The 27,580-nt window shown below is 40.1% G+C and overlaps 1 protein-coding gene across 1 annotated transcript; it reads left to right on the forward strand.

Annotated features, from left to right (window-relative positions):
* Positions 1-204: 204 nt before the first annotated feature.
* ANXA10 (annexin A10) lies at positions 205-27,417 on the forward strand. Its single transcript, XM_028745045.2, has 12 exons — positions 205-370; positions 6,996-7,077; positions 8,972-9,066; positions 13,595-13,708; positions 15,719-15,809; positions 17,664-17,743; positions 18,653-18,706; positions 18,790-18,883; positions 19,898-19,993; positions 20,805-20,863; positions 25,096-25,218; positions 27,170-27,417. The coding sequence occupies exons 1-12, from the start codon at positions 353-355 to the stop codon at positions 27,236-27,238; spliced, it is 975 nt and encodes a 324-aa protein (XP_028600878.1). The 5' UTR covers positions 205-352; the 3' UTR covers positions 27,239-27,417.
* Positions 27,418-27,580: the final 163 nt, after the last annotated feature.

Raw genomic sequence — 27,580 nt, forward strand, 5'->3', positions numbered from 1 at the left:
AGGTTTAACGCTTAGTTCTGTGATTTTTTAAATTCTCTCTCTTGATTCAACACAGTAGGAGATAGGGTGTTATTTATTTTATGAAATAATGCTGTTTATTCATATCTGAGTAATGGCTAAGTACACTCAGTGACTCTGCAAAAGCAAGGTACATACATTATCAGGTTCTCCTCCCACCTGGTTACCTTGGAGCCTAAAGCGATTGGAGAAAATAATCAGCTTGATTGCCCTGGTCCTACCAGTTCATCAACTGAACAACTTTACAGCATTTGAGCTTCTTCTCTTCTCTTTTTTCAGTCTCTTTTCTGAACCCACCATCCAAGTAGTTTTTTACTTGGAGATTTGTGCCAAGATGTATAGCGGGAACTACGTGAGTACAATTATCCACAGTTTTCAAATTAACCTTTGCTTCTTTTTCCCCAAGAAGCATCAGAAGTGTAGTTTTGCTGGTGGGAAACTGGTCAGACAGACTGAAGTCCATCTGCCATCTAGGAGCAGAATAATTTGGTGACTTATTAAAGCCTGCTTTGCTTAATGATGAATATTTATAGCACAATCCTATAAATGCCTACTCAAAAGTAAATCTCAATGAGTTGAACAGGGATTTTTCTAGGGGTGGCAAAGTGAAACACTGAAAGGGGGGAGCAGGTGAATTTCTAATAAAAATGAGAAGAATGGGGTTTATACATTATCTCTTCTATCTCAAGTTCTATAACTCCTAGAAACTTGCTCTTTAAAAAATAAAAATAAAGCTGACAATCTGCATATTATGGTTCATGGGGGTCAGCAGGGATTATGCCTAGGTAAGTGAGTATAGGATTGTGGTCTTAATTACCTTTAATTATACTGAAAAGACATCTATAAATAACAGTACTATGCGGAATAACATTAATAGCGTTCGACAATATATTGCTTAATCCATGTATGAGGACAATGATGTCTCTTATAGAGTTCATTATTAATATGGCCAGTAATATTCTTATCCATTCAAAATGCTTTTAGTGTATGCCTCACAAATTGCTCTGAAAAATCAATAGAAGACTTTCAATGATCTTTCTCTAGCTATACAACTGAAGGAAAATATTTGCAGTAATTTAACTGACAATCCATTTCCTCGAGGAAATGTACCCTGATCCCACTTATTTTTCTAGCACCGTATTAGTCATTTTCATTTCTAGTCCATTTCTTTCATATTTGATTACCCAAGTTCAATAATATTTGAATAATTCACATGTTTTGCTTATGGGTCTAGATTAACTAGATTTAGTGCTGCCTTTTAAACACAGCAAATGATTTCATAGTTATGTCCAGAAGGACAGCTAGGGGCTGACTCACTTGTTAAATTGGCTGTTTATTTCCTCTCAAGACCTCTTCTGCATATGATCTAATTATGTGAGCTGTGTAACTTGTGAGCTGGGAAGTAAATAGAAGAGAAGAAACTATGTAGAACTTCACGTGTGATATTGCTTATGTGTAAAGTTGTATCAGCTGAAACAAAGGCTCCATTATAACAAGTGAATCAGATTTCAACCTACTTTCGTAAGTAATTCATCTCACACCACAGCATAATAACCATTGCTTGGTTAGTCTTTGGAATGGGGATGGGGTGGAGTCCAAGATCAAATGTACGAAATACTAGGAATGGAAGGTCAAAAAAGACTGTCACACTGTTGCTGGGCTTAACCATCCATGCACTAGCCTTCTCCACAATGCAGACACTGATATTTCACAAACAGGGCACTGGCATTAATAAGTATATCACATCCAATTTCCTGCAGAATAAAAGAAAACAAGTGAGAACTGTAGCAAATCATTGCAGTGTGGAATGCTCCTGTTCAGGGTTCCAGGCAATCAGTTACGGAATGTTCCAGAATATTCCATTCCACCCTCTCTTCCGTTTCTCCACATGCTCGGTCCCCAATCATCCTGTTCAAAAAGGAACTAATTCCAGTTCAAGTTTGTCCTTTTACAAAACAGATTAGTTCCTTTCAGGTTCATCCTCAGCAAAAATAAAAAATCAGTGCTCAGAATGTTACAAACTGCTGTATAGGATCTAAAGGTAAATCAGGTAATTCAGTAATAAGACAGGCAGAATGTCAACAGGTGAAGCTTTTCTCATAATCGTGAACCTTCCCCTCTGCAGGGAGGTGGGACTGATTCACATGGTCCGCCCCCACCACTTAATGGATCCAAATGGTTTCCAGAGAGTGGCAGGGGATGTTTTATCCCACGTTGATGGTCTTTCATTGGATGCAACCATATATAATTTAAGAAGCAGGAACTATTTATTGTCTTCCGTATGTATTGCACAGAGGGTGGAAATTTCCCTTGGCTCGTTGTTGTTGGTAATTTGCAATAAAGGTGGATCAGAAATGACCTGTTTGCAAAAGTAGATCTAAATTATAAGTATGAAACAGAGTTTGTTTTAAAATGAATTCCCAGCCATAAAACATTCCCTCTATGAAAGCGTAACTTCCATTGTTCTTTATCAGAACAGTGACTTACTAAACAAATATTATCAGAAGGCTGTTCATGCTTCAGATTGCAGTTTTTAATCATCAGAATATTATGTACCACAGAATCATCAGAAGGAAAAAGAACCCACCAGCACAGGTTGGCTGGTTCAACTTGAGAGTCCAGCAGTGCATATCTCGGTAGTGGTGCCCACCCTGAGGAATGCCCTCCCATCAGATGTCAAAGAGAACAACAACTACCAGACTTTTAGAAGACATCTGAAGGCAGCCCTGTTTAGGGAAGCTTTTAATGTTTGATGTATTACAGTATTTTAATATTTTTTTGGAAGCCGTCCAGAGTGGCTGGGGAGGCCCAGCCAGATGGGTGGGGTATAAATAATAAATTATTATTATTATTATTATTATTAGTAGTAGTAGTAGTAGTAGTAATAGGAACTAGATAATCTAATATGTGCATAGGATCTTTACCAACATCATGTTTGTGACTGAACTAGACCAGAATGAAAATCTGATTGATTTTTTGCTTTCTGCTAGTATTAAGGTAAAGGTAAAGGTACCCCTGCCCGTACGGGCCAGTCTTGCCAGACTCTAGGGTTGTGCGCTCATCTCACTCTATAGGCCGGGAGCCAGCGCTGTCCGCAGACACTTCCGGGTCACGTGGCCAGCGTGACGAAGCTGCTCTGGCGAACCGGCACCAGAGCAGCACACGGAAACGCCGTTTACCTTCCTGCTAGCTGCTAGTATTACATGCATTCAATTTTTTATCCATGGTTAGGAGATTGGTACCAGTTCTTACCTCCCACCCATTATCTGGTTAGTAGTAGCTAAGATGTGGCATTTCATCTGCACTGGTGCTTACTAAGGTAAATTCTAATACTGTTCAGCTTTAATTCGGTTTAACTAGGTTTGCAAACCAGCTTTCTAACCCTTGGTGCCAGTGCAGACACAGTTCTCTACCATAGTTCACAGTAGCCAGGGAAGTGAGGAGGGATATTGCAGGGGCAAGAAGTGGAGGGATTGTGCAAGCCCACGCCTGACTTGGGTAAGAGATGGGTATGATACTGTTAGTGTTTTATTTAAGGTGGAAAGGTTGCCTACTTTACGTAAGAGAAGCCTCTATTGCCCATCAACTACATCTGTACAACAGACTGAGTGATCACAGTCTTTCCCACTATGGTGAAATATATTGCATTTCTATTTAAATTTTAGTAAGTCTACAGCTATACATATTTTAAAAATGGCACACGCAACTTTTATACAAATCGGTCTTCATTTGTCTAAAGTTTTGGTAATGCATTTCCTTGGCTTTGGTGGTGCAAAGGTGGTGACCCATCTTTTATCTGCATCAGGACACTGTGGGACAACCTTCATTTCTATCCCCCAAAATAAGTGGAAATACGGAACTGGCCCTGTTCTGTTCTATCTGAAATCAACAGCTCACTGGCAACCTTTTTGTTCCACCAATCCTTTTTTATTCCTGTTTTCCAGAAGCTGGTGGCAACAGTGGAGGGAAAAAGCTCAATTGTACAATATTGATTTAAGCACAGGCTCTTACAGTAACTATTTTAGAGTTCAGCATGTATGTGTGAAGGAGGGTGATTATTGGTAATTTTTCTATTTCTTCTTCTTTTGTAGACCGCATTTAGGGTAGCTCGGTAGTCGATTATCCACAGTATTTTGTGATCTGTCTCACAGCAGTTGCAAACACATGTTTTCTATTTTGGGGGAGGAAGAACCTTAGCAACTCTGCAGGTTCTTCCTCACTTTGATTTATGATGTGCTCTCCCATCCTGAAAAATATTTTAGACTAATCTGCAGAAGGAGTTATTGTGATGAGATTGCTGTGTCAAAGCTGCTGGAATCCAGCGATGGCACAAGTATAATGCCCTTTCTAATAATTCACTCTGATCTATGGGGAGGTGTTAGCTGAATATATCGGAGCCTGGTGAGGTATCTTATTCACCAGAGGGTATTTAAGGTCTTATTTCTCTCAAACTTTTACACATTTTTTCTTCTTGCCAAGGATTCTTTATTTCTGCTATCAATATTTTCAAAGTGGTGCTTTGGAAGAATAATTTCAATTCTAAGTTGATAATGAATTAGGAAAGTGCCAAAGAGGAAAGAATGTGCATTCTTTTCTAAATCTGATGCTGAAATGCAAGTGGGTCGAGTGGTTTTGTTTCTTTCTTTCAAATGGCTGCACAGGCAACTTACGTACAGAGAAAAACTAAATTATCTTAAATTCAAAGCTTTAAAGCCAGCTGAACTCCAAGGTTTACACATTATTATTAGTTTTCATTATTATTTATTATATTTCTACATCACCCTTCATCTGAATATCACAGGTTGGTTTACAAGATAAATACAGCCGTACCTTGGTTCTCAAACGCATTGTGGCTCAAATGTTTTGGCTCCCAAACGCTGCAAACCCAGAAGTGAGTGTTCCAGTTTGCGAACGATTTTTGGAAGCTAAATGTCTGATGTGGCTTCCACAGCTTCCGACTTAGTGCAGGAAGTTCTTGTGGTTAATCGGAAGCCACACCTTGGTTTTTGAACGTTTTCGGAAGTCGAACAGAGTTCTGGAATGGATTACGTTTGAGAACCAAGGTACGACTATACATAAAAACACATAGCACAATAGCAAACAGAAACATTAACCCCCCCACACACACACACAATTTAAAAAGTAATAGATTGTTAATTAGTCAAAGGCCTGAGAGGAAAGGGTTTTTTTAAAAAAATTGGCCTGGTGCCTAAAGATATATAACAAAGGCAGCAATTGAGCCTCAATGTGAAGGGGGGGGGAATTGTTTACCTAGTGGTTATCTCAAAGACAATCTAGGTGTGACAAAGCAGCTCTCCACTTCCACTCTGTCCCAATAAGAAAAAGTGGTGGAGCCTATTTCAAAAGGAAAATCTATGCTAAAAATGTATGCTTATACAAGATGGCTTGGGACATTCCTTCTCTCCCAGCAGTGTCCTGAATCCCATCTCATGCTGTTCAGGAGGTTTGCTTAATCCTCCTGAGAGCTTTCTGGAGGAGGCAGAAGATTGGAGGGCAGGGAGAAGGGCATTGGCAACCCTTGTATCAACTTCCTTCCACTTGTATTGCAGAGGATCTAAGCCATCGGACTCTACAGGTGTCCCTACTTACCAGGGACATCCCTGATTTAAAGAAGCCATTCCGATTTGTGATTTGATCCCAGAATGTCCCGCTTTTCCTTAGGCCGTCCCTATTTTCATCAGGAAAATGTTAGAGGGTGTGGTAGGATGTCTCTATTTTCAATGGAGAAATGTTGGAGGGTTTTATGCAATTATTTGACTCCCAAGCTGTCTGAAGGCAATCCTGTACAGTGGTACCTCAGGTTAAGTACTTAATTCGTTCCGGAGGTCCGTTCTTAACCTGAAACTGTTCTTAACCTGAAGCACCACTTTAGCTAATGGGGCCTCCTGCTGCCGCCGCGCCGCCAGAGCACAATTTCTGTTCTCATCCTGAAGCAAAGTTCTTAACCTGAAGCACTATTTCTGGGTTAGCGGAGTCTGTAACCTGAAGCGTATGTAACCTGAGGTACCACTGTATAGGGAAGGGGGTATTTTAAAAAAAATAATGTTTAATGTATTATTGTGTTTTTATATATGTTGGAAGCTGCCCAGAGTGGCTGGGACAACCCAGTGTGTAGGGTATAAATAGTAAAATTATTATGATGGAATGGGACATCCCTATTTTCATAGGAGAAATCTTGGAGGGCATGAGCCACTATTATTAGTACTGGAGTTTTTATCCCATTCTTCAGCCTAAAAAGGCTCCTAGAGCAGCTTACAATGACTGCTCCCCACATTAAATGGGGGGCGCCCTTTGCGTGGTCATGTGCAGCCCCCTGGACCCTATGCAGCACCATTAGCACAGGCTTGGCTTGGCCTTCCCCAGGTGGGATACCTGGAGATCTCCGCCTACCTCAGCCAGTTGCCCAATCCCGCCTGGGGAGGCGTTGCCAAGGTGATCAGGCCAGGTAGGGGGAGGGACTACCTGTCCACACAATAGGGGGAGGATCTTACCGGGGAGTCGTCAGTTGGCTCCAGACCCTGATATATAGTGGGAGGGTGGAGTGGGGTTTTTCTCAGACGGGTAGTAGGAGATGGGAGAGTAGGAGAGTAGCCATCTACTACTACCCTTCTGAGAAAAACCCCACTCCACCCGCCCACTATATATGACTTCTGTTTCAGTGTATCTGAAGAAGTGTGCATGCACACGAAAGCTTATACTCAGAACAAACTTAGTTGGTCTCTAAAGTGCTCCTAAAAATATTCATGTGTTCAAAGTAGTAACTTTTTTCCTTTTCAAACTGCAGGTTCAAGAGGCCTGATCTGGACCCCTCCATACATTTAAAATGCAAAGATATGTAGTTCTAGTTTAGGCCTACATTGACCACCAGGGCATTGCTTTTTTAAAAAAATAGGTCAATTTAAATAAAAAAATAAAATAAAATAAAATAAAGGCTCACATTTCTTTTCTCTCAACAGATTCAAGGGACAATCCTCCCAGCTCCTACTTTTGACCCTGTTATGGATGCCCAGGTTCTCGGGGGAGCTCTACAAGGAATGGGTATGCAAATATCTTAACTAACATTCAGAACCAATCCTTTATTCTGAAATTTCTTTTGATTTAATGGATGTACAGATACTAGCACCAAAAGCCAGTGGGAGGGGAGGGCAGAGAAGAAATGTTATATATCAGATTATCTAGATCCATTTGAGTCTGGTTTCAGGCCCAGGTCTGGCACCAAAACAGCCTTGTTTGCCCTGACTGATATCTCTGCTAGGAGAGAGAGATGCGGAGTGTGACCCTACTGGTTCTCTTTGACCTCTTTTGACACCATTGGCCATGGTGTTCTTCTGGAGTTTTGCAGGGAGGTAGGATTTGGAGACACTGTGGGTTGCTACCAGAAAATACTAGGATATTGTCACTCAACTCAATGACTTTTGAGTTGTAAGGTTCCACAAGGGTTCAATCTGTCTCCTGTGCTATCAAATATCTATATGAAACCATTGGGAGCTGCCATCTAGATAGTTGGAGCATGGCATCCTCAGTCTGCTGATAACATGCAGCACTATCTTTCCATTCCATCGGAATCAGGAGATGATGTGACAATGTTGGACAGGTGACTTGGAAGCAGTGATGGACTAGAGAAGGGCCAGTTGACTAAGACCAAATCCTGATAAGATGGGTGTCCTGTTCTCTCTCTCTCTCTCTCTCTCTCTCTGTGTGTGTGTGTGTGTGTGTGTGTGAGAGAGAGAGAGAGAGAGAGAGAGAGAGAGAGAGAGAGAGAGAGAAGGGTTTCCTGATCTGGAAATAGTATTTTTAACTTTTTGGGGATGTTATAACTCTGGTTTTTAGATGTTTAGGTTTTAGGTTTTAGCTATTTTGTTGTTGATGTGGTTGTAGCCCTGGGCTCCTTTGGGAAGAAAGGTAGGAGATGATACAGATACAGATACAGATACAGTCCAGCATTATCATTGAGGGGAATTAGAGTATATTCAGCAGACAAAAAATACTGTGGAAACTTTTCAAGAAAATAAAGGACAATGCTTTTTTTCACTCACTGCTTTATAGAAAAAATAAAAGTCTTAATTATATTTCAGAAGTTTTTTAAAAAAAACAAAAAAAACAACAGCTTTAACAAGGAGAAAACAAAGGCTTTCTAGGCTCCTGTCTCGCTATTCTCAACTCTCCAGATCATTAGTGGTAGGCAAGCTGTCTTCTAGGAAAATGTGCCTGTCCATAATGATCTTGTCTTATCGATAAGCTACTGAAACTCCTGAAAAAGTTCTGACATCCTCCAGGATTGCCCAGAACAGTTTTTAAATCACTGCTTTTAAGTTATCATTTTAGTACTAAACCCCAATCATAAGCCAGAAACCATACACATTCTTCTCTTTTTAGAATTGGGTTCCCAAAGCACAGAGCATTACTCAGAGGCTACTGTGAAGGAAACAGAAAATAAAAGAGCTCCTGTATTTATTATACAATCCCTTTGCACACATATATATGTAGTTTCAATCAGTAATCCAATTGTAAGTAGCCATAAAAACTGGAGCTCAGTAACATTAAAATAAAGATTTAAACAGTATCTGAAGGATGTAAACACAAGGGTCAGATATAAATCTTTACGCAATGACGAGCTCTTGTTCCATGAAAGCCATTATCCATTCTCTTGATGTGCTCATGTCCATTGCCCTTGAGAGATATGGCAATGCATCTGATAATGCTAACTATTTGTCAGTGGCACACTAGCAAGTCACAGGCACATAAGTACTTTAAATACCACTGGGGATTGTAAATGCCAATGGGATATTCATTTGTTGATATTTTTTCTGCAGAAAATGCAATTAACACAGTGGAATAAAGCACAGCAACCACTGCCCAGTGCCAATAACACTGGCATGATAAACAAGTAACTGCTCCCTAATCTAATAATTATATTTTCTTTCTCTTAAAGATTGTGATAAAGACGTTCTAATTAATATTCTAACGCAGCGCTGCAATGCTCAGAGACTCATGATTGCCGAGGCTTACAGGAACATGTATGGCAGGGTAGGTTTTGATCATTTTGTTCACAACTATAGTTTTCAGCCTCCTGTTCCTATCACTGTTACTGATTTTATATATATTTTTCTGGTGTATCCAGAAGTACTGCCATCTCATCTGTTGGCTACATGTGAATGAAGAACTATTTGCTTCACAGTCATCATAGGAACTTCAGGTCTGTGGGCTAATAAAGTTCTTATTCCATTTCTCCATCACTTTGACAGTGTCCTGTTTTTGATCCAGCAGAAGACTTACCTTCATGGGTCATGTCTACTGGGCTGAAGTCTATATGCCAGAATCTAAAAAGCACCAGTTTAAGTGAACCAGAGTTCTTGTAGTGGTTAGATTGTCAGACTAAGGGAGAGACAAGTGTTGAAGTTCCCTTTCAGCAATGAAGCTCAGTGGATGACTTTGGGCCAGTCACTGCTTCTCAGCCTAACCTACCTCACAGGGTTATTGTGGGTATTAAATGAGGAGGGGAACCATGCATTTCACCTTGAATTCTTTGAACACCTTGGATTTTAAAAAATGGAGATATAAATGCAAGAATAAGAATACAGTGGTACCTCGCAAGACGAATGCCTCACAAGCAGTGGCGTAGCATGGGTTGTCAGCACCCGGGGCAAGGCAAGTAATTTACGCCCCCTAACCCGTGGATTTGCGCCCCCTAACCCATGGATTTGCCCTAACCCCAGATGTTGCGCCCGGTGCGGCCGGCCCCCCCCTGCACCCCCCACGATACGCTCACAAGACAAAAAACTCGCTAGACGAAAGAGTTTTTTGTTTTTTGAGCTGCTTCGCAAGACGATTTTCCCTATGGGCTTGCTTCGCATGACGGAAACGTCTTGCAAGTTTGTTTCCTTTTTCTTAAGACCGTTAATACAGTTGCGACTTGACTTCGAGGAGCAACTCATAGAACGTGGTGTGGTAGCCTTTTTTGAGGTTTTTGAAGACTTTGGTGATTTTTGAAGCTTTTCCAAAACTTTCCCGACACCGTGCTTCGCAAGACGAAAAAAATCGCAAGACGACAAAACTCGCGGAACGAATTAATTTCGTCTTGCGAGGCACCACTGTAATGGAATCTCTTCTCTCTCCCCCCTTTGAACAAAATGTGCATACAAGCATACACCTTATGCTATTTCAACCTTTTTTTTTTACAACTTTCCAAAAATCTTCTCATGCAATATGGGATGCTACTGCTCAAGAAACACTACTGCAAAGCACCTTTGAGTTGCAGATCTCTTTGACCCCAAGAATGAGCATGTGGAGGTCATTAGGGCATGTGAAGAGCTCTGCTGGATCAGGCCAGTGGACCATCTAGTCCAGGATCCTGTTTTCACAATGGCCAACCAGATGCTGATGGGAAGCACACAAGCAGAACCTAAGCAGAACAATATCCTCCCCAGCGACAATTCTCAGCAACTGGTATTCAGAATCTTACTGCCTCCAACAGTAGAAGCAGAGTACAGCAGTCCTGGATAGTAGATATTCATAGCCTTAACCTCCATAAATGTGTCCAATTCGCTTAAAAAACCATCCAAGTTGGTGGCCACCAGTATCTGTTGCGGAGGTGAATTCCATATTTCAACTATGTGCTGTGTGAAGAAGTACTAGTTTTTGTCTGTCCTGAAATCCAACATCCAAGACTTAGTGGATGGCAGCATGGTGGGAGGTCCTTGCAAACTCTTTCTGAAGGAGCTAATTGGGTGTGTTGAGGCATAATGCTAAACTATGGCTTGGCATTATGTGAATGAGTTTTGGACATGTCCAAACCCTTCTGGTTAGCGTTAACCTTGGTTTAAGGAAACGTGTTATAAAACCCAGGTTTGTTTCCCTAAACCAGTAAGAACAGTTCCATGTCTGAATTAGATCATGTGATTTATCTAGGGCTGGGTTGGACTGTGGGCAGCCATGGTGTTTTAGCCCAGGAAATGTTCTTTTTAAATGAAATCCTCCAAAAAAGGGTTTACTCTCACCCAAAACAGATTGTCTGGGCCTCTTCATCCTTAATGTAACAATCACATTTGCTGGTAAATATCCTTAAATGGGAGGTGTGGAAACTTAAAGGAAAAGCCTTTTCTCCATAATGCTTCTGATGGTTCTATAGTACCTAATATTCTGTTCAGATATTACCTCAGAGGACAGCCAAAGGTCACCAAAGTGGAGGACAGGAAATGCCACTTGAATTAGCCTGCCATCATAGGGCCATTTCTGTGGCTGATATGATTAGCATGAGAAATGTTGTAAGCCATTTCCAGCAGGGCTACAAAGCAGGCTATAAGTATCCTAAATAAATGTGTGTGTGCGTGGCAAATGTGATTGTCAGATAAAATTTGGTGCAACCCAAGTATCAGCTATTGTATCAGGTATCAGGACTGGGAAAATCCTGTTGCCACACTATACCCACCTTTGAGATGATCTCAGAGTCTTTACGTGCAGAGAGAAAGGAGTGCACTGCATGACTGCATCAAGGGACCAGGATCACTGTCCTGTCTGCTGACTGATATCCATGGGTCCATGGAAGACACCCTTGAGCCAACAAAGGCTGACACAGCTCAGAACAGTTGCAGAGAAGCTAAAAGAGCTATAAGGCTGTTGCTTTCAGTTCTAAGATCATTAATGAGGAAGTTGAAAACACTGGCATTAAAATGAATTGCAAATTGCAAAATGAATTTTAAAAAAGCAAAAACAGATGCAAGTTGAAGCATATAGTTCCACTGAGACACATATTTCCATTAAAATATCAAAACTGGTTCTCTCATTTAGACCTCATTTAGACCTAAGCACAAACTTCTCTGAGATGCCTTCTTACAATTACCCTATGCTTATTTCTCATAACCGAGATAATTAGAAAATGTTAATAATGACAATTCAGAGTTAGTTGTCTTGTCTTATTTTTCACTGCTCTTCTCCATTTACCCTAGTTCTAATTGCAGGGGGTAATTTTTAATTAGTCTCCATTTGTATTATTAATCAATTCCTACAGGCATGCTGTCAGCAGCAAATGTCTTAATGAATTAATTTCTATTCCACATGTGATTTAGTGGCTGTCAAATGTATCTAATGTGCATTCAGCAAAGATTACATATTGTTTCTTCATCATAAATTCATTTTTAATTTGTATGTCTCTTTCCTCATTGCTGCTCTGCCTGCTATGTTAATTATATTCACTGGGCCTGTGGTTACCTTTAATTATTCGCCTTCTGAGAGCAGCTTTTGCATTAGCCGTGCTATATTTCATTTATAGTTTATATTACCCCTTTATTGCTAGATCCCTTGGTAATGAAAGTAATCATACACAATTCACAAAGAAACACTTAAAGCCAAGTTGCACTGGAGGACACATCCCCTTGTGTTTTGATTCAGTCAATCAAAATCTAGACCTTGAATTGGTGATCAAAGCAAAATAAAGGCTGGTAAAATGGAGAAAAGACAATATGCTCCTACCCAGTAAATATGATTCATCTATGGATGGAGGCTGAGTGAGGATTCAGCTGCTGAAAGAAGTACCATACATGCAAAGAATGGTAAACAGGGTGAAATTACAAATCCCATATCTGGTATCAAAGGATTGTGTACACAGTGAGCCCTTCTAGAGTTGTACTACACCAGGGGTGTGGGTGTCTGCCTCCTTTAACAGATGGTCATTGCACCAGCTGTGGTAGCACCAAGCAGGGTGTGAGGAACAAACCTTCCAACAGGTGATAGGCACTCATATAGTTGATCATGCCAATTTTTTGTACAATATCCACAGCTACACATGAAGTAATTTTAATGGGGGCTTAGGCATTCTGGGAATAGTTCTAACACACACACACACAAATTCCATACCCTCCAAGCATCCTGATTTTCCAGGGCCAGCCCTGTAATTACAGAAGCCATCCAGGTTTCTGATTTGATCCTGAAATATTCCATTTTTCATTTTTCCTCCACTCCTCAGAAAACAATTAAAAGTGGTGCATGTAGGTGCAAAAATGGAGTCCTGTTTATACTGAAAATAAAATCCTTGCACTAGATGAAAGAAACGGTGAAGGCCTTCCTATAATTTTGAAGGAAAAGGTCACCAATCCACTTTAAATTCTTTAATTGCAATGCTTCAGCAGCCAACCATTTCTTAGGAAACATGGGGAGTGTTGAATCCTTTATTTACAAGTGGAGTTGATTTGCAAATGAAGCCTGACACTGTCTACTCAGAAGGAAGCCTTACTGTATTCAGTGGAGCTTACCCCCAGGTAACTGGGTCAAGACTGGGCAGCTTTCACTGCAATCCAAAGCATTTTTACTCGGAACTAAGTTCAAAAGGATTTACTCTCTGGTATGTTCCTGATCATTCTCACACTTTCTGTTGTTGTTGAGGGTAAGTGGTTTTCTACCTGGTATGTTCAGTGTGACAAAGCTGCAGAACACCCCCTCACTATTACTAAGATTGTACAGTACACATGATTATGCCATCACTCATATACAGTAAAGCAATGAATTTGCACTGAGAAATGCTGGATGTGCAGGATAACTAAAAATCACTTTCTTTCCCAAGGATTTACTACTGGACCTGAAAGAAACTCTCTCGGGTCATTTCAAGGAAGTTATGGTTGGCCTGATGTATCCACCTGCATCATATGATGCCCATGAACTCTGGCATGCTATGAAGGTACTTGTTGAATCCTTGTAGACATTTATATATAGTTTATTTATTGAGATTTGGCTACAGACCATAAGGTCAGGATTTTATTATTGAATCTGGAGTTAATATATCAATATTAAGTCCAGGCTACCTAGCAGCAGGGGTGGACCTTGGTCTTTCAAATTTTAGCAGCACCCTGTGCGAGGTTGAAATTCAGTGGCCTCTATCTCTTGCCTTCTGTTCTGCTCCATTCACTATGTCACAGTTGTGACACCCTGAGACGCCTTCTAGGCTCGGCACCTAGTGCACCAGAACCGGCTGAGCTGCCTCTGATAGCAAACCACCTCCCCCTTGGACAGACCAAGCTGATCACTAAGATCTTCCAAGGAGACCCGGCTTGTCATTCCACAACCCGCAGATTGTCTCTTAATGGTGATGTGGAAGATCTTCTTGATGAAAACCCCCAATCTCTAGAATGCCCTCCCTAGCATAATTTGTGAGACAAAGATAGTAATTACTAGGGCTGGGCAATATATCATTATATCACCCAAAACCACTTTGAAGTTCACATCGTGATAACTGTTTCATAATATTTGAGCTGGCAATGTATTGTGAATCACAATGTGTGTAAGGGCTAGGCAATATCTGGTTTTCAACATCGCAAGAAATCAGCAGCTAAACATTGCAATTTCATCAGCAGCTAAACTTCACAATATCACTAGCTAAACATTGCAGTCTACCTCAATGTCTGAAATAAAGATGGAACTATACAGAAGTGAACAGGACAATATCCTAGACAACTTAGAGGTCTATCCTGGCAACTGATACTACTTAGGGGTCTTTTTACCTAGCTCTTAGATACTTTTATTGATTAGTATTGTTTGTACTGTTTATGTAAACTGCTTAGAGATTATTAACATACCAAGTGGTATAAGCACTTTATAAATAAATAAAATGGGATAAAATATGTACATGATAACTGGTAATTCCACAGATTTTGGGTATATATTTAATCATTTAATTTGACTACAAAGCATGGAACAAACTTGTGTATCACTATAAACAAGGACCATGAACCAGAACAAAAGCAGCTGATTGTTCATCACAAATTAATTTTTATGGCCAACATGTGGAACTAATAGCTACTATTGTCCTGCTATTATCTCCAATTCTGCACACAAACATACCCATTGCAACTGTCAATGGTGAAGCTATTTCTACGTGGACTGAAAGCTTGTTCCCATAATGGTTTGCCTAAGCATGAAATAGCCACATTGCCTGGTCCCCTGCATATTTATTCAGAATTTCAGTGAGATGACTCATTCTCAGATAAGTGCACCTGGGGTTCCAGTCTTAGCATAGCAGCATGCTACCAAGCTTCATGTATGCAACTGGGGCAATACGCAGTAACAAAGCAGAGCGCACTATCACTGCTTCACAAGCCTGATCTTCTTCCATACTTGCTGCAGAGAGACTTCTTCATCCCAAATTTAATCCATCTGAACTGGCGAAGCAGGGAGAAAGCACTCTACTTCATCAATCCAATCTAGATTGCTTTCTTCCTCAGTGGTCACCTCAAGGCAATTATGGAGGAAGCAGAACAGGACAGATTAAGGAGATGGCAAGTCAGTGAGATGAAAAAGGGTGTCCAATGGAGAGTGCCATGGACCAGATTCAGAGACCTGGAAGTCTGGATTGGACCCATGGGCTGCAGGTTCCATATACCTTTTTTGACTGTTTCATAAGGACACCATAATACTGGCACACTTCATTTGGAGCTGAAATATCACTAATATTAGTGCAGCTTATCTCATTTTCCACCTTTTTTATCGAAGGAATGGCAATGCTTAAATTCAAAATGTCATAGGCTTAGGCTCAGTGACCAATGCACTGCTAAAAAGCAATGAGATTTTTCAAATCACTGCTTCTCAGGAAAACAAGAACTTGAGGAAAAACATGGCATGCTGTATTTATTCTAAATAAATGGATTTGTAACCACTGTTTATACTAGCAATGTTTTTTTCTGTTTTGACATAGGGGGCTGGCACAGAGGAGAATTGCCTCATTGACATATTAGCCTCGAGATCAAATGGAGAGATCTTCCAGATGAAGGAGGCCTACCTAATGCGTAATAATCCCCATTGTTTCCTGCAAAAATGTACAGTTGCAGCTGCAATCTAGAAGAGGCTAAATGCCTAACTATATTACAAGCCCACATGCTTCCTGCTACTTTTGTCATTGGTTTCCCCGCAGAATCCTGGGAATTGTACTTTGAAGAGGTGCTGACAGGATTTCACACATATACACACACCAGAAAAACTACAGTCATTATTATTCTTAAACTACTTTGAGGCTGCAATCCTATATATACTTACTTGGGAGTAAGCCTCAGTGAATACAGTTGTTCTTACATCCAAGCAAACACCATAAGGATTAAGCGGTCACCCTGTAGCACACGTAAGCTTTAAATATGCCTCTATTTTCCAAACCAACCAGTTCTTCCTTGCTTTAAAAAAATAGGTGTTTGGAGAGGGGGTGGCTTGCGTAGGCAACAAAGTGCAATAGCAACACCTTTCTTACTCCATCCCTTTATTAGGATGTGTTTTAGAAATAAAATGCACAGCTCTACTTTATTTCTCTGAAAATTTATATGCAGTAAAATGAGGGTTCTGATAACCATTGGACATGATCGTGAGCCAGTGTGGTGCAGTGGTTAAGAGCAGTAGATTCGTAATCTGGTGAACTAGGTTCGCATCCTGGCTCCTCCACATGCAGCTGCTGGGTGACCTTGGGCCAGTCACACTTCTTTGAAGTCTCTCAGCCCCACTCACCTCACAGAGTGTTTGTTGTGGGGGAGGAAGGGAAAGGAGAATGTTAGCTGCTTTGAGACTCCTTCGGGTAGTGATAAAGCAGGGATATCAAATCCAAACTTTTCTTCAACCCCATGTTTAATACTAAATACTAATACATAACTAAAACAACACGATTATTCTGTGGCTACAAGGAGCTTTTTGTTATCCTACTAATTTCCCTCATTGAAGATGTGGGAAAGGACCAGACCACGAATAATTTGTTAAGTAAAAAGGTGGCATTATTATGACATTAGAGCAGGATCTCAATACTATTCCACATTAGAACAAAAAACAATTTTAAAAATTGCATAAAATTTGGTTATAATTAATTCATATACATTATATGAATATATTTTTGTATCTTTGAGTTCCTATGTTTACTTTGTACAATGCCTCCTAATCAGGGTGTAGCATGTAGAGAACCAGTATTTCCCATTAATAAAATGAAGATATTATGCTTCACACAGTGTCATTTTAGGGACTCTTTTTGCAGTTGCTGTTTGAGAACGTACTTTGCTTACTATGCTAAGTCTCTTCTGCAGCATAGTTATCATGATAATTATTATTTACCTGCTTGGTGTAGATTATTCACACCCTTCCAGTCCATCTCCTGTTCCCAATATCCTTATATTAGAGACAAATTAATTTTCTCCAAGTTGTGCAGCTCAGTGGGTTTCCACATTGACTTGCTTGCCAAGAAACTTTCTATCCCTCTAACAGAACCTCTGTGTCCCAAAGGATTCAATGAAATGGTCCATAGTGCACAGCCAGCTCACAAGAGCCTGGTCATCATTTCACACAAATTAATTGTGCATGCACACAAAAGCACGCACGCACACACACACACCCTGCAGATGCACCTTGCAAGGGGTAATTGTGCAAGTTGTTTCTCAGCGAAGCGAAGCTGCCATTACTGCTCTTCTAGCAGCAGGATTGCTTTTATTCTTGAATTCTTTGTCCTAGTGAAATTATTTACCTTTTCGGTGTTAAGCACCTTGTGTCACGGCTACAGTCTAGCCAGTAGAGAATTCTTTAGCCTTTTGAAAGGCATTGAGTGGACATCTTTTGACATGTGAAATATCAGCTTTTACTCATACGTAGTTGAAATGCATTTATTGTGTTCTTCCTAGAATATGACAGTGACCTTCTTCAAGATATTGATTCTGAGACCTCTGGACACTTTAGGGATACACTTATGAACCTTGCTCAGGTATAGTTTGCATAATTATTTGAAGAATTGCATGGTTAAAAAGGAAAAAATATTTGTGTTGTCCTGTGTTGATTGGAATTTTTAAAATGAACTTTTGTAGAATGAATAGGGGAGAATTCTTTCTGAATTTTCATCTACAACTTATTTTTTATTTATTTAGAAGATTTCTATCCTGCCTGTCAGTCCTAATGATCCTCAAGGTGGCTTACACTGTCTCTGTAATACACACTTCTTTGGCCACGTGAAATCTCTTGTTTCTAATTGCGGAAGCAGAACTCACCACTCACCTTATTTCAAATGGTATATTCACAAGGTATCTGTGGTCTAGTTCACACTGATGCCATCCCACTCCCTCTGTAATTTCCTGATTCACAGTAAGCCAAAGTCTGCCATTGCATCTGAATCAGTAAACTATGGTTTGCACTTGACCTCCAGACACAAAATGGAAGTTATGCTTTCAATATATATTCCAGTTCTGGCTTGAAAGGCAAGCACTAGCCAGATATTGTGAATTTGGATGAGAAACTATGGCTTGTACTAAATAGGGAGCAGAAATCAGAGTGCATGAGGGGTGCAGGAGGGGGATGTCACACTAAAGCTTCATGTAACACTAAAACATGGTTTGCATGTCATAGGTGGGTGTTTAATCAGATGTGCTGTTGTCTGTAAAATGAAAATGAAAGATAGGGTGGACAGTGTTTAAAATAACCAGGTTTAGGGGATGGTAAGAGTGCATATATGAGTGCATGTATCCATAGTTCAATATTGAAAGCTGTGTGCAGTGCCCTCATCTGAGTAGCTACAACTAGCTCCATGTCAAATTAAAGCGATAAATGGGCTTCCAGGGCAAGGGGTGTAGCACACCACCATAATCACCACAAATTCTCACTTCAAGTTATTTATTTCCAGGGAACGAGACAAGAAGGGTATGCAGATCCTGTTATGGCTGCTCAGGATGCTATGGTATTCAACAATTTTCAAAATTAGTTTGAAAAGTTGTTTGATGTAATCGCCTCCCGCTCACCGTTGTTCTTCTAATGATCTAGGTCATATGGGAAGCCTGCCAGCAAAAAACTGGAGAACACAAGAACATGCTGCAGATGATTCTGTGCAACAAGAGCTACCAGCAGTTGTGGATGGGTAATTCCTTTTCATCACGGCTTCACTATGTCAATATGTAACAGAAAGAGTCATACAGCACTTGACATGCCCAAACGCTAGTATTCCCAGAAATCAGCTAACTTGGTTTAATTCAAACGGATTGCATTTGAAGGCCAATTAATACATATGAATGCATATTTCACTGAGGACAAGGCTATCGAAGGCTGCCAGCCATGAGGGCTATGTTCTAGCTCCATCGTTGAATTGGGCTTTGCCTCTGAACGCCAGTCATGCACAAGTCCTGTTTGCAGGCTTTGCAAGGAATCTGGTTGGCCATTGTGAGAACAAGCCGGTGGTCTAGATGGGCCTTTGGCCTGATCCAGCAAAGCTTTTCTTACTTTCTTATGAAGCAACTTCTCCCCCCCCCCCATGCCCAAACACATCTTCCAATATGTGGGCTGACCTAGATGGACCACAATGCAAAATGGGGCCATTGCCAAATGCACACACTTTTTTGCTGTGCCGAACTGATATCCATGTACAGAAGGAACATATCTGAAACAACACCATTGTGTAAAAGAGCCAGAGAATAGACTGGATAGAATCTATCATACTGATGTTCTCACCTTGGCCAAATAAGTTGCAAGTGGCAATGGCTACTATATTTGCTACATACAACGTACATGCCTAGTTGTTGGCATCTGTCTGTCTTGGGAGACAGTGGAGGAGTGTGCCTTTCAGGGTGAAGTCAAACTGTTGGAAGGTTGCAGTGCCTGCTGTGGCTGTAGAGACTGATACAGAAGAGACGTGTTTTGTTGCAATGGGGGCAGATGAAGGCTATTATTATTCTTTTCTCAGTTTAAGCAGTAGTGATTGTCAAAGCACATTCCTTGGCAAAGAGGCCAATATTTTTTTCAAATTATTGAATACTGTATTAGATCTTTATGTTAAAATCTTCAAACTATCGGTGAACTGGAGCCCTAATATTCCAATTCATTTATTAAAATTAACTGAGAAAAAACTAACTCCTCACCAGCCATATATTTTCTTAAGTTTTCCAGGAGTTTCAGAATATCTCTGGACAAGATATAGTAGATGCCATTAATCAATGTTACGATGGATACTTTCAGGAACTACTGGTTGCAATAGGTAACAAAATATTTATAAATTTCACTACACTATGCTATTACTTTTATGTTTTAATATCCTTTATATCATCCCTTTCTTAAAGTGACACATTTTGTATTTATGCAATACATTACCACATATACAAAAATGAAAAAAATGAAATGCAATCTGGGAAAAGCACTACAGTATGTTCATTTAAAATAACACTGCAATAAGCTCTCTAACCTACCAGCTACTATTCGCCTGGAGAAAATTGCTGCTCACTCTGAATGAGTAGATAATTGTACTTGTGTTTTATTGCTATTGCTACAGATTTCCTGCACCAGGTTCAGGAAGTCTAGATCTTCACTCAGTGAAACTATTGACAATGGTTAAAGCTTTTTAGACTCCAGTTTAAATACAGCTTTTCTATGGAATTGGTCTTGTTGACATCTGAAGAGACCATTTCGAACTGTAAAATATTTAATGAAATAGATGGCACAAAGACAATTAATTGCCTGCAGCCTTTGAAACTTCTAGTGAGTAATTATGTTGATAGCCCCACTAGAAGATTGGAAAACAAAACATTTTAAGGCCAACACTGTTCATGATGCTGGAGTGTCATAGAGCTAACTATAAACTATGGAATTTTAAGTCACTTCAGATATCAGCGTTCATTCTGTTTGTTTCTTCCATTCGAACCCTTTCACCACCAACTGTCAGAAAAACATATCCACAAAAGGTGGAAAGAAATGGACGGGCTCATACCACCCAAGACACAGCTAATGATTATTAATCTCAAATTTGTTTCAATTTTTAAGTTTGTAACATTGTTGTCTGATTTCCCCCTCAGTTCTGTGTGTCAGAGACAAAGCTTCCTATTTTGCATATAGACTTTACAATGCGATTCATGTGAGTATTCGAGTAATTTGAGAAGCACAATTTTGCTATTATTTAGTTTGTATGTGGCCCCATTCTCCTCTAAAGGAGTTGTAATCCTCAGTTTTAAAGTGCTGCTTCCTAGCTTTAGGGCTTTCTCATAATCACAATCATGTCAATCACAAATCCCAAACAATCCACCTTGTAGTGACAAATGCAAATGCAACCCAACAACACTTTTCCAAAAATGGTTCGGGATACAAATTACTGCCAGGTTTACTAATGCTAAATGTTTCTACTCAGAATTAAGTTTGGTGGGACATAGATGGCACCCACACCATACATTTATGAACATTTATGGCACTTCAACAGTAATGACTTTCCCCAAAGAATACTTAGGATTGTAATCTTAAACCCTGTTAGTTACATCTGGGAGCAGGTGGCACTGTGGTCTAAACCACTGAGCCTCTTGGGCTTGCTGATTGGAAGGTCAGCAGTTCAAATCCGCAAGACAGGGTGAGCTCCTGTTACTCTGTCCCAGCTTCTGCCAACCTACTGTAGCAGTTCAAAAGCACACCAGTGCAAGTAGATAAATAGGTACCACCGGGACGGGAAGATTAACAGCATTTCCATATGCTCAAGCACTCATCACGGTGTCCTGTTGTGCCAGAAGCAGTTTAGTTATGCTGGCCACATGACCCAGAAAGCTGTCTGTTCAAATGCCGGCTACCTCAGCCTGAAAGTGAGATGAGTACCACAACCCCATAGTCACCTTTGACTATGTCACCTTTGACTTAACCATCCAGAGGTCCTTTACCTTTTTACTTTTTACATCTGGGAATATGGGACCGTACATTTAACCAACCCTCATCGAAGTGCAGTTCTTTCCAGCATTCCATATGCTCAGGGTAAACACGTGAAGTGGGGAACCTCTTCTCTAGTTATACATCTTAGAAGCCTGGAAGAACCTGCTGCAGATTATTTCTCTGAATAGGTGAGAATGTAGAAGGAGCCAGGTGACAACAGGGGCAGAGCTAAAGGCAGAGTTTTAGCCCTTCACATGAGTAATGACTAAAGAAGCCTTAAGGGTCATGCTATTTAAACAAGGCAACATTGGTAGGGATGGAAGAGCTGGTGTCAAAAAGTGACTGCATCAGAAATTTCCCATAGCTAATTGCTTTGAAGAATGAGATTCTACTCTAAACTGCCCTCCCAGTGGACAAATGCCAATGTGAGAAATTGGTGGACTCTCCACCAGAGATTTTTAAGCAGAGGTTGAATAGCCACCTGTCAAAGATTCTTTAGTTGTGATTCCTGCATTGCAGGGGTTGGACTCAATGATCCTTGGGGTCCCTTCCAACGCTACAATTCTGTGATTCTGTATGCATCTTCAACTGAAAACAAATCTTTACCATCAGTTGAAACGGCGCTATTCAGTGTGGACTGACACTCCCTCTGGTGTACAAACCTGAAATAACAATTGAGGAGGTGCCATCATGCAATAAATCGTCTGCTCTGTGGTTTGAAAAATAACCTGGACACTGTCAGATGCACTATTTTCTATATAGACTTCATTTGCATTCAGAACAGCTAAAGTGCCAGCATATGGCAACAGGATAATAAGCCCCTATACACACCAAAGAACCCTAAATACTGCATATTTCATTGGCCAATTAGCACTTCACTCCTGACTGGGCCTTGTTGCAGGAAAGTCAGCCCATCGTTTCAAAAAGCTCTTACTTCCAAACAGTGTCCAATTTAATTCCTGAATAGACATCCCAAGGAACTTTCCCTTTCTTTTGAGAGTTGATCAGTGGGGCTGGGAAGAGTTGCTTCTTGAGATTTCAAGGAGCAGGGTGGAGCCTTTCCCACCAGCAGATCAACTCAATTTACCTGTTTTATTTTTAAACATCTATTCAATTTAATTTCCAGAGAATAAGCATTGCTTCCTCAAGTAATTATTGAGGAATTTGCACAAGAACCTTTTGGGAGAAGGACTGACCACAAAGTATCGTTTATCCCTCTTTCTCCCAGAGGACAGCTGGGTAGTAAAGAGACACACTTGGGGACAAAGACAATGTCAGTCCATGGGGGCAGCTGCAAGTACTTTGTGTTCACGTATAAAGCAAGGTTTGTTTTGGTGTTTTTACCACGAAAAGAAGTGTGTGGGTGAAGGAAGGTAAACCTTGTTCCTTCCCTTACTTGAACTCACTGTCATCTAATGTATGAGCAATTTTCTCCCTGACTTACTCACTTCCAGTATGGGATGGAAGAAAATTGCTTAAAAAATAGAACACACAGGTGGGGAAAATGAACTGTTTCATCCACTCACACAGTATCATGGGAGGAGGACATTTACACCACTTTGTATGTTAACAGTGAGGCCTCTATATTTTTTCAATTATTATTTCATTTATTTATTCATTCATTCATACATACATACATACATACCCCCCACACTCTGGGTGGCTCCCAATTGAATATTTAAAACATGATACAGCATTAAACATTATAAACTTCCCTAAACAAATTCCCTAAATAAATGCTCAAGGTGGATTACAATATACCGCACACACGTGTATCCTCACAAATACCCTTTGTAATAGGTTATAATAAGAGACAGTGACTTGCTCAGAAAAAAACTAGGTGCGCTTCATGGCCAGATTCCTTGCGCCTTCCTGAGATCTATGGGCCACAGATGCCGAAAGGCACTTTAAAATGCCAACAAGGCAGCAATTTGCATATATTTCCGAATTCAAAGTTGCTGTTCTCCTCTTCTCCAGTTTACTGCTCCAGTTAGATCCTCAAGTCAGCTGTTAAAATTAACATTTGCACACACCCTGCAAAGGATGGGCAGGAAAAGTACTGTACAATGGTGAGAAGTTACAGCTGTATCCCAATTAAAGTAAATTGCAGAGTAAGTCTGACTCATACACTCCCATGCTTGAGAGACTTCTCAGATCTCTACTATAGCATTGTTTAAAGTGCTTAGCCCATGCATTAGAATGTGGAGTAATGAGGAGACAACTGGAGCCTATAAAGTATTTTTCAGGCACAGTCCTTGAAGGGCAGGAGAGGACCCGTGACACAGATTTTGAAGGATTTTCTCAGTTCATAAATGTACCTGCAATTCATGTACCGGTATCCAATAGTCACATTAGCACAGATATTCTGTGTTCAAATGCTCAATGGTGCAGCAAATAAATGTCATTTTGGACCATATTAAAAAGAACTTGCAAATGCATATACACTAGCCAATTGCAATTTCAGAGGTATCTGACACAATATAACTGTGCATACGTTAGTATATTACAAAGGTTTCCCTGTAAAAAATTAACAGTGTGCAAGATTTTTCTAAGCTCTTCATCATAAAAATCAAACCTGCAAATAGTTATTTTGTTCCCTTATCACTGCTTCCTCTTGGGGGAAAAAGCCCCTTCATAGATAACTGGTAAATTTATCTTGCCATATGGGAAAGACATACTGGCCAGCTAAGTGCAGTTCAGAATACTGTGTCCTCTAGATGTCACCATTGTTCCATAAGCCTCATGTTTTTCTGGTCAAGTATCTGGGTACTCCTTATATGGGCTGATTTAAGTTGTTGGTTGTACTAACTAAACAAATAGGCAATTTCTGAAGTATCAACAAAAATCATTCAGCAGTTACTCAGGGATTTACTACTATTATAAACCCACATTTTCTTGAAAGTCTCATTGTCCCAAAGCAAAATAAATAAATAAATGCAACTCAGCCTGTAATTCTATACACACTTACTTGGAAATAAAATCCATTGAACTCTGTGGGATTTACTGAGTAGACATACATAAGTTTGTACTGAGGAGAGAGAGAGAGAGAGAGAGAGAGAGAGAGAGAGAGAGAGAGAGAGAGAGAGATTCATAATTCTCCTTTTCTTTAACCCCTTAGTATGTTTCTGTGCGCTGCTCTGGTTTGCCAGAAGTGGCTTAGTCCTGCTGGCCACATGACCCGGAAGCTGTGTGCTGGCTCCCTTGGCCAATAAAGTGAGATGAGCGCCACAACCCCAGAGTCAGCCACAACTGGACCTAATGGTCAGGGGTCCCTTTACCTTTTATGCAGAGTGCAGCACAGTCTGTACAGTAAAAATTTATTACTCTCAGTATTTCTCACAGCTGTATTCCATGACCATTCATCCTAATTTATCATCTGAGACAAAAAGTTAACCTGTTTCAATGCTATATAAAAAAACAGACATCTAAAACAGTCAAATGTCTCCTGTCCCCTTTCAGGAGTTAGGATTCCATAACAAAACAGTTATACGGATACTGGTTGCCAGAAGTGAAATAGACCTGCTGAACATAAGACAACGTTATAAAGAGAGATATGGAAAATCACTGTTCCATGATATCAAAGTAAGTATGTTTGGGTTGACTGTAATAATTTAGACATTAAAATAAAAAACAGCAATCATTTTAGACATCCATGCGTATCCTCAGATATCAAGAACGCAGAAAGTAATTGCTTCTGAATGGACCAACCAACTTCTTGTTTCTTAACAGATTAAATCCTGTTCCTCTTAACTATTTGCACCATGCTTACAATTTCTGCATGTCCAGTGGTACTGCCCTTGTTCTTACTGAACCAAAACAGGCTCACTGTCTGCTTAACTTAATGCAGTTGGTGTCATTTCCATAAATAAAACAAAACACCAAAAACATTGAAAGCAATGCTGTTACTCCAAAGCACAACACAGTGTACAGTGGTACCTCGGGTTAAGTACTTAATTCGTTCTGGAGCTCTATTCTTAACCTGAAACTGTTCTTAACCTGAAGCACCACTTTAGCTAATGCGCTTCCTTCTGCCGCTGTGCTGCAGCTGCCCGATTTCTGTTCTCATTCTGAAGCAAAGTACTTAACTCGAGGTAATATTTCTAGGTTAGCGGAGTCTATAACCTGAAGCATATGTAACATGAAGCGTACCGTATGTAACCCAAGGTACCACTGTACTCCTTATTTGTGATATTAAACTATATTTCATCAAAATATAGAGTTTCTTCAAAATATAGTTTAATATATTTTATTTTACTCAGTGCAACCAATTTTACACCAGGAGAAATCCAAGAACACACTGCTAGACACCCCAAGTGATATTAGAGATTCCACCTTTAGAATGCAACAAGTAGCAATTCTTTGACATTATCCAGTATGTTCAATTAGTTATCTTATTCAAGATCTCAAGTTAGTTGAGGAGTATACAGAAGATTCCCTCAAAGTAGATCAGAGACTATGGCCCCAAACTTTGCAATCAGTCCCCCAAAAACCCACTGAATTGCAAGTATGAACCATATGCAAAGCAAAGCCTTTTGGCACAGAAACTATGACAGAGACAAGAAGTAGTTAAATGATAATGATCCCTGGCAAAAGCGATGAAGTTCCAATTACGCATAGTGTTTATTCATCTACCCATGCCACTTTTCAGACAGACAGAGCAAATACAATGTACCAGGATGGGCTAAGAACCTGTCCTAGAATGTTGTGAAACACCGTAGATTGTGGGGGGTGGGGGTGGGTCTGCCTTCAAATGGTGATGTTTGTATTAGGTGGAGGAGGCGAATTCATAACCTGGCCTTCATTCTAGGGCCCAAATATAAACCAACTACAAATAACAACCATGGTTGGTCTATCCTTCTGGATGGCCAAGTGAAAACAATGGAGGCAGGAGGCAGGGATGAAATACCGTAAGACTGGAGGCAAGATGGAATCATGCACACTCAAGGCACTTCCAAGTGACCTGTTTATTAAGTTTGTTGGCTATTTGATGAGCTCTTAGTCTGACTTGTTTGTTGTTTGTTGTTGTTTGTCTAAGAAAGTGTTGTCCCCCAATTTCTGAAGTATATCCCCATCAATTTCCATATCACAAAAGTCCAATCTTTTGAGGAAGCAGGTTTGTTGCATAAGACCTGCCAATGAACTACAATTGCACAGCATGAATTTGCTGGTATGAGATTGAATCCAAACCCAAAATAACCAGTCTGGAAACACCCTCCCGTGTTGCTACGGCACTTCCTCAACCTGCATATGACACTGCTAGGCCAAACAGGAGTTTCACTGGGAAAGAACAGGCACAGCAGCAACTGAAGATCACCTCTGTCTTTTGCTTCTCTGTCCTGCAAGTGTATGAAGACTATCCTCAAACTCCATTCCTCTTGGTTATATCTGCCCTACATATGCCAAGTTCAGAAACTCCTATCAGCAGCTCTGCCCTTTAAAAAGTGATTAAGTTCTTGCAGAAAGCAACAGGGTTGCTGTTGCTGATTTTTTTAAAAAATGTGTCATCTTTAATGAATATTTATTTATCTTGCAGCATTTTTCCTCTGGACATTATGAGAGTGCTTTACTTGCCATCTGTGCAGGTGATGCTGAAGATTATTAGAAGGAAGAAAACTATGTTAAAAACGAAAAAGTTTAGGGATGGAAATGTTTTCAAATAATAAGAGATTCAAGCTGTCCTCATTATTTCTCTGTGTACTAATATACTTCCCAGTGTGATCAGTCCAATGCCTATTCTTTTCTAAATTTGTTTTGAACAAATATAGATTTTCACATACCAGATTTTTTTAAAGAATGAATACTTTGCTATTAATATATTGCATTTTACAAACTTACTTCAAAGTAGACCCTAATAAAATCCATGTGATTCCTTTCCATCCAAATGTGTTTCATACTGTTAAGTATGTCCCAGTCTCCAAGCCATGAGAAATCTCAGGGATTGCAG

Source organism: Podarcis muralis, chromosome 9 (assembly GCF_964188315.1).
Source record: "Podarcis muralis chromosome 9, rPodMur119.hap1.1, whole genome shotgun sequence".
NCBI lineage: Eukaryota > Metazoa > Chordata > Lepidosauria > Squamata > Lacertidae > Podarcis > Podarcis muralis.